The sequence below is a fragment of the Calonectris borealis genome, chromosome 1 (genome assembly GCF_964195595.1).
Source record: "Calonectris borealis chromosome 1, bCalBor7.hap1.2, whole genome shotgun sequence".
NCBI lineage: Eukaryota > Metazoa > Chordata > Aves > Procellariiformes > Procellariidae > Calonectris > Calonectris borealis.
In genome coordinates, this window is record NC_134312.1 from 87,032,644 (window position 1) to 87,047,158 (window position 14,515).

General features: G+C 54.0%; 2 protein-coding genes across 2 annotated transcripts; both read right to left on the reverse strand.

Moving 5' to 3' along the window:
- Positions 1-158: 158 nt before the first annotated feature.
- LRRC23 (leucine rich repeat containing 23) lies at positions 159-6,639 on the reverse strand. The gene is made up of 7 exons (XM_075169493.1): positions 6,425-6,639; positions 6,236-6,348; positions 5,100-5,353; positions 4,873-5,003; positions 1,614-1,750; positions 803-1,025; positions 159-519 (listed from the first exon to the last, which is right to left on the reverse strand). The coding sequence occupies exons 1-7, from the start codon at positions 6,548-6,550 to the stop codon at positions 481-483; spliced, it is 1,023 nt and encodes a 340-aa protein (XP_075025594.1). The 5' UTR covers positions 6,551-6,639; the 3' UTR covers positions 159-480.
- A 4,959-nt stretch (positions 6,640-11,598) lies between these two features.
- TPI1 (triosephosphate isomerase 1) lies at positions 11,599-14,497 on the reverse strand. The gene is made up of 7 exons (XM_075164666.1): positions 14,244-14,497; positions 13,452-13,575; positions 13,287-13,371; positions 13,024-13,156; positions 12,723-12,808; positions 12,435-12,522; positions 11,599-12,177 (listed from the first exon to the last, which is right to left on the reverse strand). Exons 1-7 carry the CDS (start codon positions 14,353-14,355, stop codon positions 12,059-12,061), a joined length of 747 nt encoding a protein of 248 aa, XP_075020767.1. The 5' UTR covers positions 14,356-14,497; the 3' UTR covers positions 11,599-12,058.
- Positions 14,498-14,515: the final 18 nt, after the last annotated feature.

Sequence of the window (14,515 nt, forward strand, 5' to 3'; positions counted from 1 at the left end):
TGCGATGAGTCAGGGTTTAGCACAGCTTTGCAAACAGCACGTAGAGGATGGAGAGAGACAGGGAGAGAGACAGACAGGGGATAGACAGAGACAGACGAGGGTGAGAGAGCCAGGGAATGGGGGTGGGTGGGCAGGATAAACAATTCCAGTCACTCCAGGCTCATTAATTATTTTTATGCAAATCAGAAAATCTCGTAGGATTTTTGGGAGCCATAAATCGAACCACAGAGCCTGTAACTCTCCCCTTTTCCCTCTCGGGCCTACTGAGAATAGAGCGTATGAGTGCAGTGACTGCAAAAACACTGCAGTACCTCAGGGCAGCTTCCAGGACCGGGGTGGGTAGCCCTCCTCTTTTCTCCAGGGCCAAAATGAGGTGAAGGTAGCTCTGCTACCTGCAGCTCTCACCTTCCCAGCCGCGCATGTGGGGGAAGGCATCTCCAAATCTCGACTGGCTCTGGGAACAGGTGTTAAAAGCAGGGGTCACTCCTTCACATCACCCTGGAGAGATTCCTCCATTTCCTGAAGACGGAAAGAAGGAGAAGTTAAATGACTCCACGCCTGACTTCTTTTCCCCTTTCACCACTCAGTTCTATTAGTGGGGTCGGGAATGGCAGCAGGGTTGCGATGCCGGCCATCGCAACCAGGTTGCGAAGCTCGGCCTTTGTTTCAGGCTCCTCTGCCCTTGGGACTGACCTCCCTCAGCCTTCTCCTCATGTAATCTAGAGGAGGAGAGGCTGGATCAGCGTGTTTGATCCTCTCTTTCCCTTCACTTCCTTCTCCTCCCCTGCTGTGCTGTTCTCACCTTTTCTTCTTCCTGTCTTTTCTGACAGATTTTGTTCGCCTCTGCTCGCTCATCTTGCTCAAATAGTTCCTTGTCAAGGCGTTGCAGGTGTGGCAGCAGGACCAGGACCTCCAGCCGGTAATTGGGTTCATCAGAGCATGGATTGTCCAACAGCACCAGTGCCTGCAGCATGGGGAGGACTTGCAGTTTTGCCACCTCCTGAAGGCTACTGATCCCATTGTTCCTGAAGAAGAGGAAGCACAGAGGGCAGGGGAAAGAGACACATGCAAGTAGTTCCCTTCAGAACAGTAAGCTGACAAGACAGACAAAGCAAAACTTAGCAGTATGATAGACCATAGACCTTAGACCACAGACCTGTGATCTAAGATCCAGATCTGCCTGCAGCTTCCCAGATAGAGGGACAAAAAGGACATCTCCGGATTTCTCTGTGCTCAGTCAGTCCATCGAATTGTCTGGTATCACCATCGCCCTGTGTGGCAAATGCCAAAAAGTAAAGGGCACTTGTGGTCAGGTCCAGGACACAGAGAACACACAGAGAGGGATCCAAAGGAGTTATGTCAAGGAATAAAAAGTATGAGGTGGGATCTGAGAGTGACTGAAGAGGTAGCTGTTTTCTGAGAAGCCTGGGAAAGGTCCTGGCTATTATACTCCTAGACAACTGAGCACTGAACACCAGTTAAGGATAGTAAAGATCAACCCACTCTCATCAGGTCTTCAACTTCCAAAGGAACCAAAAAATCCCAAAGACCTAAACGGGAGTACAGCCTGATGAAGGAGTCTCTGGTCTGGACAGAGAGCAGGGAGGACCTACCGTAGATTGAGGTACTGCAGGCACTTCATGCTACTACAGAATCCATCCAGGCTCTCGAGCTGGTTGTCACGCAGGTGCAGAGTTGTCAGCTGCCCTAGCCCCTCAAGGCCTTCAAGGCTCCGAATAGCATTCTGGGCCTGAGCACCAGGGAGGAAGGAAAAGAGAAGGAAAAAGGGGACACATAGGAGAAGGAACAGCAGTTATTTCTGGCCTTTAAAGCCTTTCTACCCTTCAGACTCCCTACCACTCATAACACAGCCTTCTCTGAAGCTAGATCAGGTTACTCAGGGTCTTGCTCAAATGGGTTCTAAGTATTCAGATTCAAGGACCAAAAGTTTGCTGAAAAAGGGTTTCCTGTAGCATCACTTGGTGACTGAGACAAAACCACCCCAGATGAATACTCCACTGCCAGTACAGCACCCCCTTCCATGGCAGTGCCGAATCTGAGTCCCTAAGGCCTCAGAGAGCAACGGCGTGGAGGGGAAAGCATGGACCTAAGCCTGAAACAAGTGCATTTAAAGGATGAATAACCAGCCCCTCTCAGTCACATAGTCCCTGTAGTCCAGGGATCTTCCAGTGTCAGCTGCTTCTCATGTGGGCGCAATCTACTACCAAGAAGTCTCCCCTTCTACTCTTCTAGGAGCAGAAGCAGGCTGAGTGTTCCTGAGAGAGGTTGCGGGGGGCATGGGGGGGTGGGGCGGGCATTGTTGGTTTAATTTTAAGCGTTTCCTGGTTGTTGGATAATTGTTGTTATCCATCCATAAGTGCACCTTCTTGCAACAAATTTGACAATCTTACAGCAGGAAGAATATGTCCTATCAGTTCAAAATTCCCCATCACTGCATTTCATTCACTTCACTGTGATGTGAGTTATGAGAAGGGGAAATGAGAAGCTCTGAATTTCAGCAAGTTTCACAGCAGGATTTCGGCTGGAAAAGACCACTAGAGGTCCCTTGCCCGTCCCCGGGCCCACCGCAGTGCTGGCACCAGCGCTCGGTCCGTCTGCTCACGGCCTTGTGCAGCCAAGTTTGGAACATCCCTGGTAACTACAACCTCCCCACCACGTTCTCCAGCCTGGAGCTGCGCAGGGCTTCACTTGCATTTGTGGCTCAGGGCTGCAGTCTCTAAGGATGCAGACACCTGCACAGGAAACGGGGAGAGAGGTGCCGTCGTGCTCTCTGTTCCTTGTTGGTACCCAGGCAGTGATGTGGCCAACGCCCAAGACTAATGAAAGGGGCACAGGCTGAACTGGTGGGATAAAAGAACAGTTTAGGACTGGGTCACTCAGGAAAAGGATCTTTTGTACAGAAAGAGGACTCTAGTGGAAACCAGACAAGGAAAAGCCTGGACCAGCTGGGCCAAGTAAAGAGGGTAACAGCAAGGACAAAAAGAGGAAAGTTGGAGATGTAGCGAAGGTCATGTGAACAACCAGGAAGGATTAGTAAATTGTACCTCAGTGGAAATCAGGAGCTGGTGTGGGAAGTGGGGTGGGGAGCTCACAGACCACTGGTCTGTAAAATGAATAGTAACCTCCCATCACTCCCACTTTCTTCATTACATCAGTATGAATAGCTTTAGTGACTCTGGCCCTGCAAGCACTAACAGGACAAATGCAGAATGGATTTTTTTCAGGGTTGTTTTTTTTCCCCTAAATCAAAGAACATTCTATATGACTCCTTTAATTAAATGCTCACCTCATCACCTTACCTTAGATGCCAGTTCTTCACATAGATGTGATGCCACCATTTCTTATGGAAAGTTACTATAATATGCTCCCCATGATTCCCTCTCCCCTTCATGCATACCTGACCTTGCCCTAGCTAGTCTTTGTCACCACTGCTGCACAATGACCAGGAACCAACACAGCCCTACTGACAGCAGCAATCCTCAAAACGATACAAGTGCCACGTGGTAAGCAGCCAGCTTGTAGTCTTTCTGCTAGCAGGTATAACTTTTTTGATGCTAAATTTCATCTGCAGCTGTGTCATACATTAATAAAATTTGGTTCAGGTCCTTTAAATTGAACCCCTTGTCTTGAACCCTGTCCTTGAGGCATCAGCTTCATTTACCCATGGCTCAAGTAATAACAAAATCTTTGTATAGAAAGCAAAGCAGTACTGGGAGAGACCCCCCTCCAAAACGATTTAGTGAGCAGGTGGACATGGGAGACAAATTCAAGCCCCAAAGGTTCTTGAGAAATGAGTCAGTTATTCTAGTTTTAATAACCATGTCTTGCAATTTGCCCACTTCATATATGCAGCTCCTCAATCATGCCAGGAACCTTCTTTAAATATAGGTGCAGTGTTTGCTTCCCTCCAATCATTCACTAAAGTGACTGGTTGTACTTTGAAATTCTGTATTATATCTAGCGACTTATCCACTTCATCTCTTCTTCCAGCACCTCTAGCCCTAAAATCTCAGTTTCCTACCAGAAAATTGCAGAAAATCTCAGCAAGCAATCTCCTCAGTGTTTTCTGCCTGGGAGTCTTGATGAAAAGAAACCATATAGCTTTTCAAAGCCTTTATCATCTTTAACTGCTTTTTAAGAGGTAATGACTCAGGACACCTATACAGTCTTCGCAAACTGTAGCGCTGTGTGATGCATGGGACTAAGCCATACATACTTTATTCACTTGAGTCTCTAGGAGTAAATATTCCCTGAAACAATTGTTTATGGTATTAGGAAATTGCTTCTCCTATCTTAATTTCATTGCAATGTGTCAATCAGTTTCTTTTTTTGGCAGCTGAAGGCGTGAATCATGTAATTGTGCTGTTTTTAAACCAGCATTTGATGAGGCCCATCAGAGAGGAGAAAGAGGCATCACCTCCCCCTGTCACCCAGAGCGAACCTGTTGCTTTCCCCACTGACCTCCGGGGGTCCCGGGACACACAGAATGCAGGCTTGCCTAACACTGCCAGGAGAGAATACCGCTCTCCCGTAGGAGGCCGGGAGGGAAGGACCTGACGCACTGAACATTGCCAACTCCTCCGCCCTCTGCAGAGGAATTCCTGGTCAGTGGCTACTCCCTTCGCACTATCTGGGCAGACAGCATAGAAGGATCTACCCCAAAAAAGTGATTTTGTCTCTTTAGCTCTCTGAAATCTGTTCCTCTCTCAGGCTGAGAAGATTGAACTGAACGGGCTAGCACAAAAATTATGCTGCCTTGAAGAGGACAGCCTCCTCCCCTCCTCCCACTGACTGGAGGTGCCAGGCTCTGCAGCAGCTCTGTCCCACTCCCCTAGCTGGCTGATCCCTTACCAGATAGAGGTTCTTGAGCTTGGGAAGATTGAGCCCTGCTGTGCTCTCTAGCATGTTTCCTCGCAGCTCCAGGATTTGCAGGCTGAACAATTGGCCGTGACTCAGGCCCAGCGCTGTCTGGATTTTATTTCCTGAGTGCCAAAGGAGGAAGAAACAACGAGAGAGTTAATTCCACCCAAAGAGAGCGTCCTATGTGCACAAGAATGAAGAGAGGTGGTCTGTGTCACCTTTCAGGCTGAGGTTAGCTAAGCGGGGGTGAGTAATGCCCTCCATATCCTTGATGCGGTTGTGAGCAAAGCTGATGATCTGGAGGTAGGGCAGCTCCTGCATGCAAGCACTGGTAAGCAGATTCCCATCCACCTTCAGCCAAAGCAGGTGGGTTAGGCTGCTCAGTGGAGACAAATCTTGCAGCTTGTTCTCTGACAAATCCACATACCGCAGGTGAATGAAGCATTGGAGGAGGCTGATGTCTGTCAAGTCCCTGTGGGAGAGAGGATGTGAATAAAACATCTCGTATTTTCCCCTGCTACCAGCTTTCAGTTTGCTCCTCACCACTGCTGGAGGGAGGGCATCCTCCTCTCCCACGTCCCTGCTGTCCTAGGAAGTCTTGCTGGAGAGAAGGAAGAAAAAGGCAGGTGAAAGGGACGGGCCAAATAGTCTGTAAACAAGGCCGCATGTTAAGATTGGACCTGCTTTACTGGCACAGGGAGGGCTTATTGCCATTGAACTCTACCTGTCAGGAGATGGCAGAACTAGACCAGAAAAGAGGTTAAGTTTGGGGGTGGGTCTGTTAGATGGTAGTGGCAACACCAAGGACTGTGTGGAAGAACTTTGCTAGTGGGAAAAAGCTGGTTGAGATATCTGTGAGGCTGCTGAAAGACACAGGTCTTACTGAGGCCTGCTACTTAGGTCTAGGGTTATGTGGGTGTACTGATGAGGCTGAGGCTCCAAGCTGTCCCCAGGCCATTGTGGCACTGTACTTACAAGTGCATGCCTTAAAGGTTAGCAGTTAACAGGAGTGATGCTCAATGGATATTTCTCGAAGTGACTGTGGGGAGGTCACCCTGTTCAGGTCCCCCTAGAAGACCACAGTCCAGAGGGATGGACAGGCTCCCCTCAGTCTACGGGGACACTGATGTTCCCACCAGTGTGTGGTGGAGGCAGTCCCCAGCTCAGGGCTGAGGATGGACAAGCTATGCTGAGGCACAGACTGGAAGCCAGACAGCCGGAGAACACGGCCTGGAAATGCTCCTGCCCCACATGGCCGGTCACCAGTGGCCTTATGGCGCAGCTGCTCCCTGGCTACATAGATGCCCGGGGAGGAGGAGGAGGCCTTCTCCTGGGGCAGGTGTTGCACACTCACTTGTATTTGGCTTCAAATTTCACATAGGCGTGGGCCAGGCCATTGCCGGTCTTACAGAGGAGAGAGAGGCCCTCCTTCAGGACCTCCTCCGTCAGGGGACATGGGGCCAGCACCTGGGAGAGAAGGAGAGAGCACAACGCCAGCGCTGGCCTAACCACAGCCAGAGGGTGCTCAGGCCCCCTCCCTCACCTGTTCTTCCTCCGCCTGCTCCGACAGCGCCTCCTCCTCCTCCTCCTCCTTCTTCTCCTCCTCCTCTCCCTCCTCCCCCTCCTCCTGAAGGCTGTACTCGTCCCCCTCCAGCTCCTCGCCCTCCATCCTCACAGGCCCCGCTTCCCACCCCGCTGAGGGAGCTCCCTCAGGCCCGGCGGTGGCCGCCACACTGAGCTGCGCAGGCCGCGGCGCCCCGCGGCGCCCCGCTGCCATGGAAACCGGGGAGGCGGGGCCCGGCGCCACTGCCATAGCAACCGCGCTGAGTGACAGCGCCGGGGCGGGGCGGGGGTTTGTGGCTTCCCGCGCCGGCGCAGAGCGCGCGGGGCAGCCGGGGTCGGCGCTGTAGGGCAGTGCAGGGCGGTGCAGGGCGCTGCAGGGACCCATGGCCTCAGCCAGGCAGGCCTCATCCTCTGGGCTTTCCCAGAGTCACCTCTTCTCTCACCGGCGTTATCCTTGCCCCCCTGATCCGGGCTGTTCTGCTGCCTCAGATGGGGCAAATGTGAAAGCCAAAGCCTGGTCAGCTCTGAGTGGACCCCCCCAAAAAGAGACTTCTTGTATTTCACGGGCACTGTTCCGGTTAGTGCATCCCGCAGCTAACACTCAACTTCCTGCAGCAATGCGGACGCTGCTGATTTGCCGTTCATCGGCCATCCAGGCTCCCTGTGGTTTCTTTTTTTCATCGTCCTCCTGGCAATAGTCCTCCCAGCTGGCCGCTTGTGTTAGTTTGCAGGTCCGACTGCAATGGCTTGTCATTTTTGGTGTTAAATTCCACATGAAAATCTCAGAGCATGTCTCTCCTTCATCAGAAGGACCTTGTGATCGGCCTTCCCAAGTGCTCCTGGCCCTTCCTAGCTGGGTAACATCTGCAATTATTAGGAGTGTATCCAGAAAATTGAAGGATAATTTTGGTGGGATGGGACCACTGGCAGTTGTCCTGTCCACCCCCCAGCTCAAAATGGGGCCAGCTTCAAAGTTAGGCCAGGCTGCACAGGGTGGTGGTCACTCAGGTGGTGAATAACTCTGAGGAAAGACATTCCCTCTGGCAAATGTTTAATTAACATGTTGAGCAGAATGAGGCTCAGGCTCTGCTCAGGCTCTCACGACATGATCTCCCGGATGCCAGGAAGCGGCTTTTGGGGTACGGTGTCCCGACCTGCTGCAGGTGAGGCTGCTTCAGCCCTCTCCTCCAGGCTGGGGAGCCAGGGGGGGCTGAGGCTGCCAGTGCCCAGCAGATACCATCAGTGCCTGCCCAGCCGTGCCCCCATCACTGCCGAGCAGAGCCGGGTGTTTACTGGCCAGGAACGCCACTCGGAGCTGACAGCTGCCAGTGTTTTGCGGTTAGTACCAAAGTCCAAGGCCCTGCTCCCTTTCCCTCCGGTGCACTTTGCTCCTTTGCAGCCCCCAGGCAACGTCCGTGTTAGATAAGCTGGTCCAAGCTGAGCTGGACACACAACTGCCAGACACGAGTCTCACGCTCTCGCAGCGCCTGTGCCGGCCGTCACCCCTCCCGCAAACCCTGCTGTGCTCAGGGCTGCATGGGAAGCTGCCGCCAGTGTCCCCTACCTTGTCCCGCTTGACTCCCCCGCGCTGACCTCTTCTCCTGTGCTACACCCGCCCCATCTGAATTCACTCCCTGGTCATTAACCTGCAGATGATGTGGTTTTCCACTATATTCCCTGCAAAAAAAACCCCTCTACATATAAAGCACTCCAGCTCCTTTTGCCTTTGCTTTCTAAGGCTTTAAGGAGCCCTTCAGCAAATCGGTGCTGGAGCAAAAGGAACAACATGCTTTTCTTCCCATCCCTTGTCCCTTTATGCTGAAGAACGGACTGGTAGAAGTCATGTGTGCCTCTATGCACATGTTTTATATAGTCTTACAACAGGAACATATGGCTCAGTTGCCTTGTTTGTAGATGACCAAAGAACTTAAAGAAACAAGAGAAATTATACAAGGAAACCCAATCTTTAAAAGAGAGAAATTTTATTTAGGTTATATATATAAAAAAAAAAGATCCCAAACCTAACTATGCTGATCATTAAGGAGGTTCTGTGACAAAAGCTCATCCGCACACCCGCAAAGGAGCACAGGGAGACGACAGCAGGAGGGGGAGCCCGAACAGCACCCTGCCGGGCTGCTCCCAGGCCCATCCCAGGAGCCACCAGCCCACCAAAGGCCCAGAGGAGCACAGGGGCACGATGGCAAGCAGGAACCCAAATTAAGGACTCGGAGGAAAGGACACCCTGTCTGGGCCCCTCCCAGGGCTGTCCCAGGGGAGCCTCAGCCCCGGAGCACCTTTAGGGCTGGGGGGTTGCTGCGTGCAGGGGTGTGGGACACACGGTGGGATGCAGGGGAAGAGCGTTTGGGATTCCACAGGGCTCGTTAGGGGAGGAACCAAAGGCGGGAAAGGGAGGGATCTAGGTGATTTGTGGAGCATCAAATGTGGGAGAACAGAGGGGTACAGGAATAAAAAGGGCCGGTCGCATGTAAGTGGTTTGTGATGTTTTGTCTGTCCATGTCCTGCCCCTGGTCCCATCTTCTCATTAAACTCTTTCGCACTTTGCCCTGGGCGAGGGACTCTCGTTACCACACGCAGGGGGCGCAGGGGGAGTCTGGGTTCCAGCGGCTGGGCTGGGACTTGGGGCCCATGTGCCCGTGGGCGCGGGTGAGTGTGTGAGCGGCAGCGAGGGTGCAGCCGGACTAGCCAGCGAGGGGGCCTGGGGGCTGGGAGGAGGCTGCAAGGGAGGAGGGGGAACAGGGGAGTCCCAGCAGCTGCTGAAGAAGCTGGGGGGCTGGGGGTCCCTGGGTGGCCAGAGCACCACGGGGGAGCTGGCTACTGGGGGACCAGGGGGACTGGAGAGACTGGGATCGAAGGGCAGCTACTGGGCAGACTGCCTGAGCCCAGCTGCTGGAGAGAGCCACATTGTACATATGTGTGTGTATGTACATAAATATACATATATATATATATATATGCATGCTCACTAGCGCACCTCCATCCTGCTCAGCCAGAGGAGGGGGTGGGATGAGGCTGCTGCCACTGTGTTCATGTGAGGGCTCTCCGTGGCTGGCCATGTTATCTGTGTGGTTGTTCATGTATATGTGTATATATATGTGGTGTATATGTGTGTTTGTATGTAGGTGCCTACTGGGAATACAAGCTCAGCCTGGCTACTGGTTGGGGCTGAGGACGTGGAGCCGCAGCAGCCTCTCTCGGCCTGTCACATCTGGCACAATGCATTCTTCCCAACAGCAACCTGTATAAGATCCAACCGCTACAATCTGCAGTGAGGATCTGGCAGTATTTGCACTCCACAGACCTGTGGTCCTGCTAGAAAGCAGACAAAAAGAAGAAAAACAAGATCTGGCATTCCTGCTGATGCAGAAATTATTTTCCATGAGTTTATTCCTCATTAAACGAATGCTTTCATGCCTCTGTATTCTCCTCAAAGCAGCAAGATCAATGTGCGGCTCCCATCTGTTTTTTTCTATGTAGGTCACTCTCCTGGGCTCTTGCCTAGCTCTGTGGGCAGGGCTGGGCAGGAGCGGGGACCGACAGTGGAGCTGCAGCCCGTGGCCGATCCCTGTGAGCAATCCTGGCTACCCACTCCCGGCAGCCTTAGGCACAGCCCGCGTCCCTACCGACTCACCACAGCTCTGGTCATGCTGACCCCAACGCCCCGAGGCACCGAACTACGGTCGTGCCCCAGCAGCCTCTCAGAAACACTTACTCTGGTTGTAGAAACCACAGAGTTTTCAGGAATTTTTTTTTGCCTTTGAAGCATCCTCCTCCCCACGTCACTGCCCACATGGAACACCAGTAGCTGTCATCTCTGCGCTGCGGTCAGGCTCTTCCTTCTCAGGCCATCTCACACCCTTCCCTGCCCGGTGGGCTTCCTTCCCTCACGCCCGGGCCCCACCACCCTGCGCTTCGTAACAGCAATTGCCTCACCGCCACCCACGGCCCTTTGCCCCGCCGCCGGTTTCAGCGCCATTTTAGCGCGGGCTGGCCCCGCCGAGGCTCTGGCGGCGGAGGGCTCCGCCGCCGCCCGGGGGCGCGCCAGCACCGCCCGCCGCACCGGCAGCTGGCCGGCCCCGGCCCCGGCCCCGGCCCCTCCCCGCAAGGCTCCTGCCGAGGAAGGGGCAGGGCGGGGGCCGGGGAGCAGACTTGCCCCCAGCCGGGAAGGAGATGCCCCCTGAAGGGCCGGCGGCTCTTCTCTCCCCCCGCCCCTTCCAGCTGGGAGGGAGGAACGCCGTTGGCAGCACGTCAGCAGACTAGGAGGATCCGCAGCGTTAGTGGGTTTCCTAAAATCTTCTCCGTCTTGGTCCCTCACCTCCTGCCTTTCATCCCTCAGGTGATGCTGGCATCAACACCCACAGCTGGAGTACCGGTATCATGCCACAACTGCAAAAACTACTGCAGACCAGAAACATGAAATGGAAGGGGCTCTCTCAGACGCACATTAACAGACCGAGTGCCCCATGCACGTCTGCTCCAGACCAGCGCACTGCCCGCAGGCTCCCGAGGACACGCTGCCTCACAGCTAAGCTCCTCCTTGTGAGGCATTTCCTTTTTCGTTACCCTTAGTACTACCTAAAAATCTTCCAGCTGGTGCAGCAGCTGGGAAATAACATCTAGTCTTCCTTTCTTACCCATCAGCACACAGCTGCAAGCAGGCAGCGAGCACAGCCTCATGGCCTAAAAACCCTCCCTGCGTAAAGAGGGAGTTGCTCTGCTCCACATCGAGCGAGCAGCAAAGTCCATTACCAGAGTAGGGAGGAGTGCATTACCTGGTTGTAGAAACCAGGCATTACCAAGCCTGCCTGGAAAGATCAGCTCACTAGTGGGACAGCCAGGTGCTCCAGCAGCTGCTGGAATAGAGACACACGTGGAAAAGATGCACACAAATCACCATGGGCCCAAAGAAGAGCTGCAACACGACGGAAGAAGATGCTCAGGGCATGCTGCAGGCAAAACCTATGATAGCAAGATGCAGGTTGAACCTGTGCAATGCCTGCTGGGGCAGTGGTGGGCCCTCAAAGAAAAGCCCACAAAACCCACACCACCCTCTCTGCAACCAGCTACCTTCCAGAAGCAGTACATTCTGTACACTGCTTGTCCCCAGCTGCTTTTGAATAAGATCCAGCACACACCTTTGCATTTTCTTTTTTCCATTTATTGTTCGGTACGGGACACAGGTGAGGTAAGACATCTCACAAGGGTCTAAGCTGACAGGCTCCTTGCTGATGGAGCTGAAGGATGCAAGAGACTGTAGTTCCTTTTTCCTTCCCCCAGCACCAGTGGCCCTCTCTCCCTGCAGCGCTGCAGAGAAAGGGGGAGGCACCGGCCAGGCTGACTGTCAGGCTCTTACAGGTCAACAGGCAACCGAGGATTTTGCCAATTCAGAGAGGAGGCTGTCAAGACTCTGCCGAGACAGGCTCCCACCAGCAGGACTCCAGCACGGTGGTGGGGGTTAGCAGCACAGCTAGAACAATGACCGTGGAGGGGAAAAGCCTCAGAGGAGGCCTCTGTACTGAGACGTGTGCAATGAAAGGTCCCTTCTTGCTTCCGTTTCTTGGTCTTAACCACAAGGGACTGCTCCTCACAGGTTGCTTCAGTGTTTGGCATTGATAATATCCACAAACTCTGGCTTGAGAGAAGCTCCACCAACAAGGAAGCCATCCACATCATGCTGAGAGGCCAGCTCCTTACAGTTGCTGCCAGTGACCGAACCTAAAGAGGGAGTAGTATTTTAAGGTCAGATGTAGCCAGCTCTAGAAAATGGGGCCAGGGCACTGCAAGGTACTAGCCACCTCTTAACTCTGCAGACAGTAAGACTGTCTCCCATTTACCCAAACAAGCTAGTAGGTGGTTCTTCATGCTCTGACAATCTCAAGTTTCCTCACCAGCAGAGCATGCTGTACAACTGCAGTAACAAGCAGAGAAACACAGCGCTTCCTGTGCTGGAAAGGGGCTTCAGACTCATTTACCTCCATAGATGATCCTAGTTGACTGAGCAACAGCATCAGACACATGGCTTTTCAGCCACCCCCTGAGCTTCTCATGAACTTCCTGAGCCTGCAATGGAACAGAAAGAGTCCCACTGAGGGCTGAGCCGTTCTGCATACAATTCCCTCCCAAAGAGGGGAGAGAATCTCTTTGAGAGACTCTTTAGAGAGTCTCTAAACATTTAGTCTTTAGAGAGACTCTTCAAAAAGATCTCTTGAGTGGGAAGGGTCAGTTGGCCATTTAGTCAGCCACCTTTCCCCTGCTCATACCTGTTGGGGAGTTGCAGTTTTACCAGTTCCAATAGCCCAAACTGGCTCATAGGCAAGAACCACTTTACTCCAGTCCTTCACATTATCTGGGGAGGAAGGAGAAGGCATAAGTAGGCACAGTACCCCATGCTGGGAGAGGTAGAGCTGGAAAGCTTTCTGGAACATGCAGGCCTTTTATTAACATGATTATTACTGTGTGTGAACATTTGCAGCAACGTATCTGCGAGCCTTACAAGGAAGGCCAGGATGGCCTTTTCCCAAATGTCCAAAGCAGAAAAAAGCACCCGTTTTCTTCCCTTACCAGCAATGGCCTTGGTCTGTTCAAAAACCACCTTCTCCGTTATGCCAGCTTCTCTCTCATCCAGCTTCTCTCCAATGCAGGCAATGACTCCAAGGCCCTCAGCTAGAGCATGAGCCACCTTCTGCCCAATCAACTGGGAATGGAAAAGAAACAAGGTAACCGATAGTCAGACCTACTCCTATAGTCATATTTTAACTTCTCACCCTTCCAGCCTTTGCAGGCACATCTGAGCTGGACCATCTCGCCATCCCAGGGTCACTCACCTCATCAGACTCTCCAAAGACATGCCTTCGCTCAGAGTGGCCCAGGATCACCCATGTGGCTCCAATATCTTTGATCATTGCTGGGCTGGGGAGAAAGGAGATGACTCACACCTCTGGCAGAAATTCACCTCCCAGTGGCACCCTGGCTTTACTCTGTGGGCTCACCTGACCTCTCCTGTGAAAGCACCCTTTGGTACCTTGTAACAGTTCTGTGCTGCAACACCGATCTTTGCATCAAGCTTCTGACGGGCAAAGTCAAGGTAGATGGAGGGGGCTCCACAAACCACCTCTGGAAGGCAAAGAAGGTGGTTAGCCTCAAAGTGCAGAAACCCAGCCACCAACCCCAAATCCCAGCCCCAAGAGGTCATCCCTCTCTCCCCTCCCTCGCTCCTGGGAAGGCTCAGCCCGCCCACCCTCACTGACATTTGGGGAACCTTCTGCAGCAGGAATATCCCTGCTATCTGATGACTCAACAGCAGGGAGGAAGCCCTTTTCAGTGGGCTGACAGACGATATCAGGCCGACGGCCAGGCCCCCCAGCCGGTTCACACGGGTCCCTTGGAAAGGGCCCAGCTGAGAAACCGGGCGAGGACCCCGCCCTGCTGCCCGGGCCGGGCTGCACCGGGGGGAGAGGGCAGCATCGTGTTACGGACTGGGGGCAAGGCCGAGGGAGAGCCGCGGCGACCGGGGGAGGCCTCCTTCCCGGGACCCCGCCGCTCAGGGGGTGCAGCCGGAGGCGACCCGGGGGAGTCGCACGTGTCCGCCGGGCCCGCAGCCCCGGATCCGGTTTCGCGGGTATATTTAGCCCCGCCGCCCGGTTATATTTAGGTCCCCGCCGCCCTCTGACATTTGCCGCTCCCCCGCTCGGCGCCTCACGGCCCGGCGGCGGCCCGGCCCCGGCCCCGCCAGGCCGTGAGGCGCCGAGCGGGACGTGCGCTACGTGCGGCCGCGCCCTCACCGGTATCGGCGGAGAGCTTGGCGCCGTTCAGCGTGTGGATGAGCTCTCCCAGGCTCTTCTTGTCGCCGTTCATCTTCCAGTTACCCCCCACGAAGAACTTCCTGGGCGCCATGACGGGAGCGGGCAACGGCCGGTAACCGGAGAGGATGCGAAGGTCAACGGCGGCGGCGCGCGGCCACAAGCGCCCGCTTTTATAGCCTCGGGCCCCGCCCCCTCCGCTGGCCCCGCCCTGCGCTGATTCCGCCCCCTCAGATGGTCCCGCCCCGCCGCCG

Excerpts from the sequence above, each read along its gene's own strand:
- TPI1 (XM_075164666.1), bottom strand. The coding sequence starts at position 14,355 with ATGGCGCCCAGGAAGTTCTTCGTGGGGGGTAACTGGAAGATGAACGGC. Across the intron at positions 12,523-12,722 it reads AAACTGCAACTCCCCAACAG|GCTCAGGAAGTTCATGAGAA; the intron begins GTATGAGCAGGG and ends GTTCCATTGCAG. Across the intron at positions 12,178-12,434 it reads AACTAGGATCATCTATGGAG|GTTCGGTCACTGGCAGCAAC; the intron begins GTAAATGAGTCT and ends CTCCCTCTTTAG.
- LRRC23 (XM_075169493.1), bottom strand. The coding sequence starts at position 6,550 with ATGGAGGGCGAGGAGCTGGAGGGGGACGAGTACAGCCTTCAGGAGGAG. Across the intron at positions 5,354-6,235 it reads AAATTTGAAGCCAAATACAA|GGACTTGACAGACATCAGCC; the intron begins GTGAGTGTGCAA and ends TCTCTCCCACAG. Across the intron at positions 520-802 it reads AAAGACAGGAAGAAGAAAAG|GAAATGGAGGAATCTCTCCA; the intron begins GTGAGAACAGCA and ends TTCCGTCTTCAG.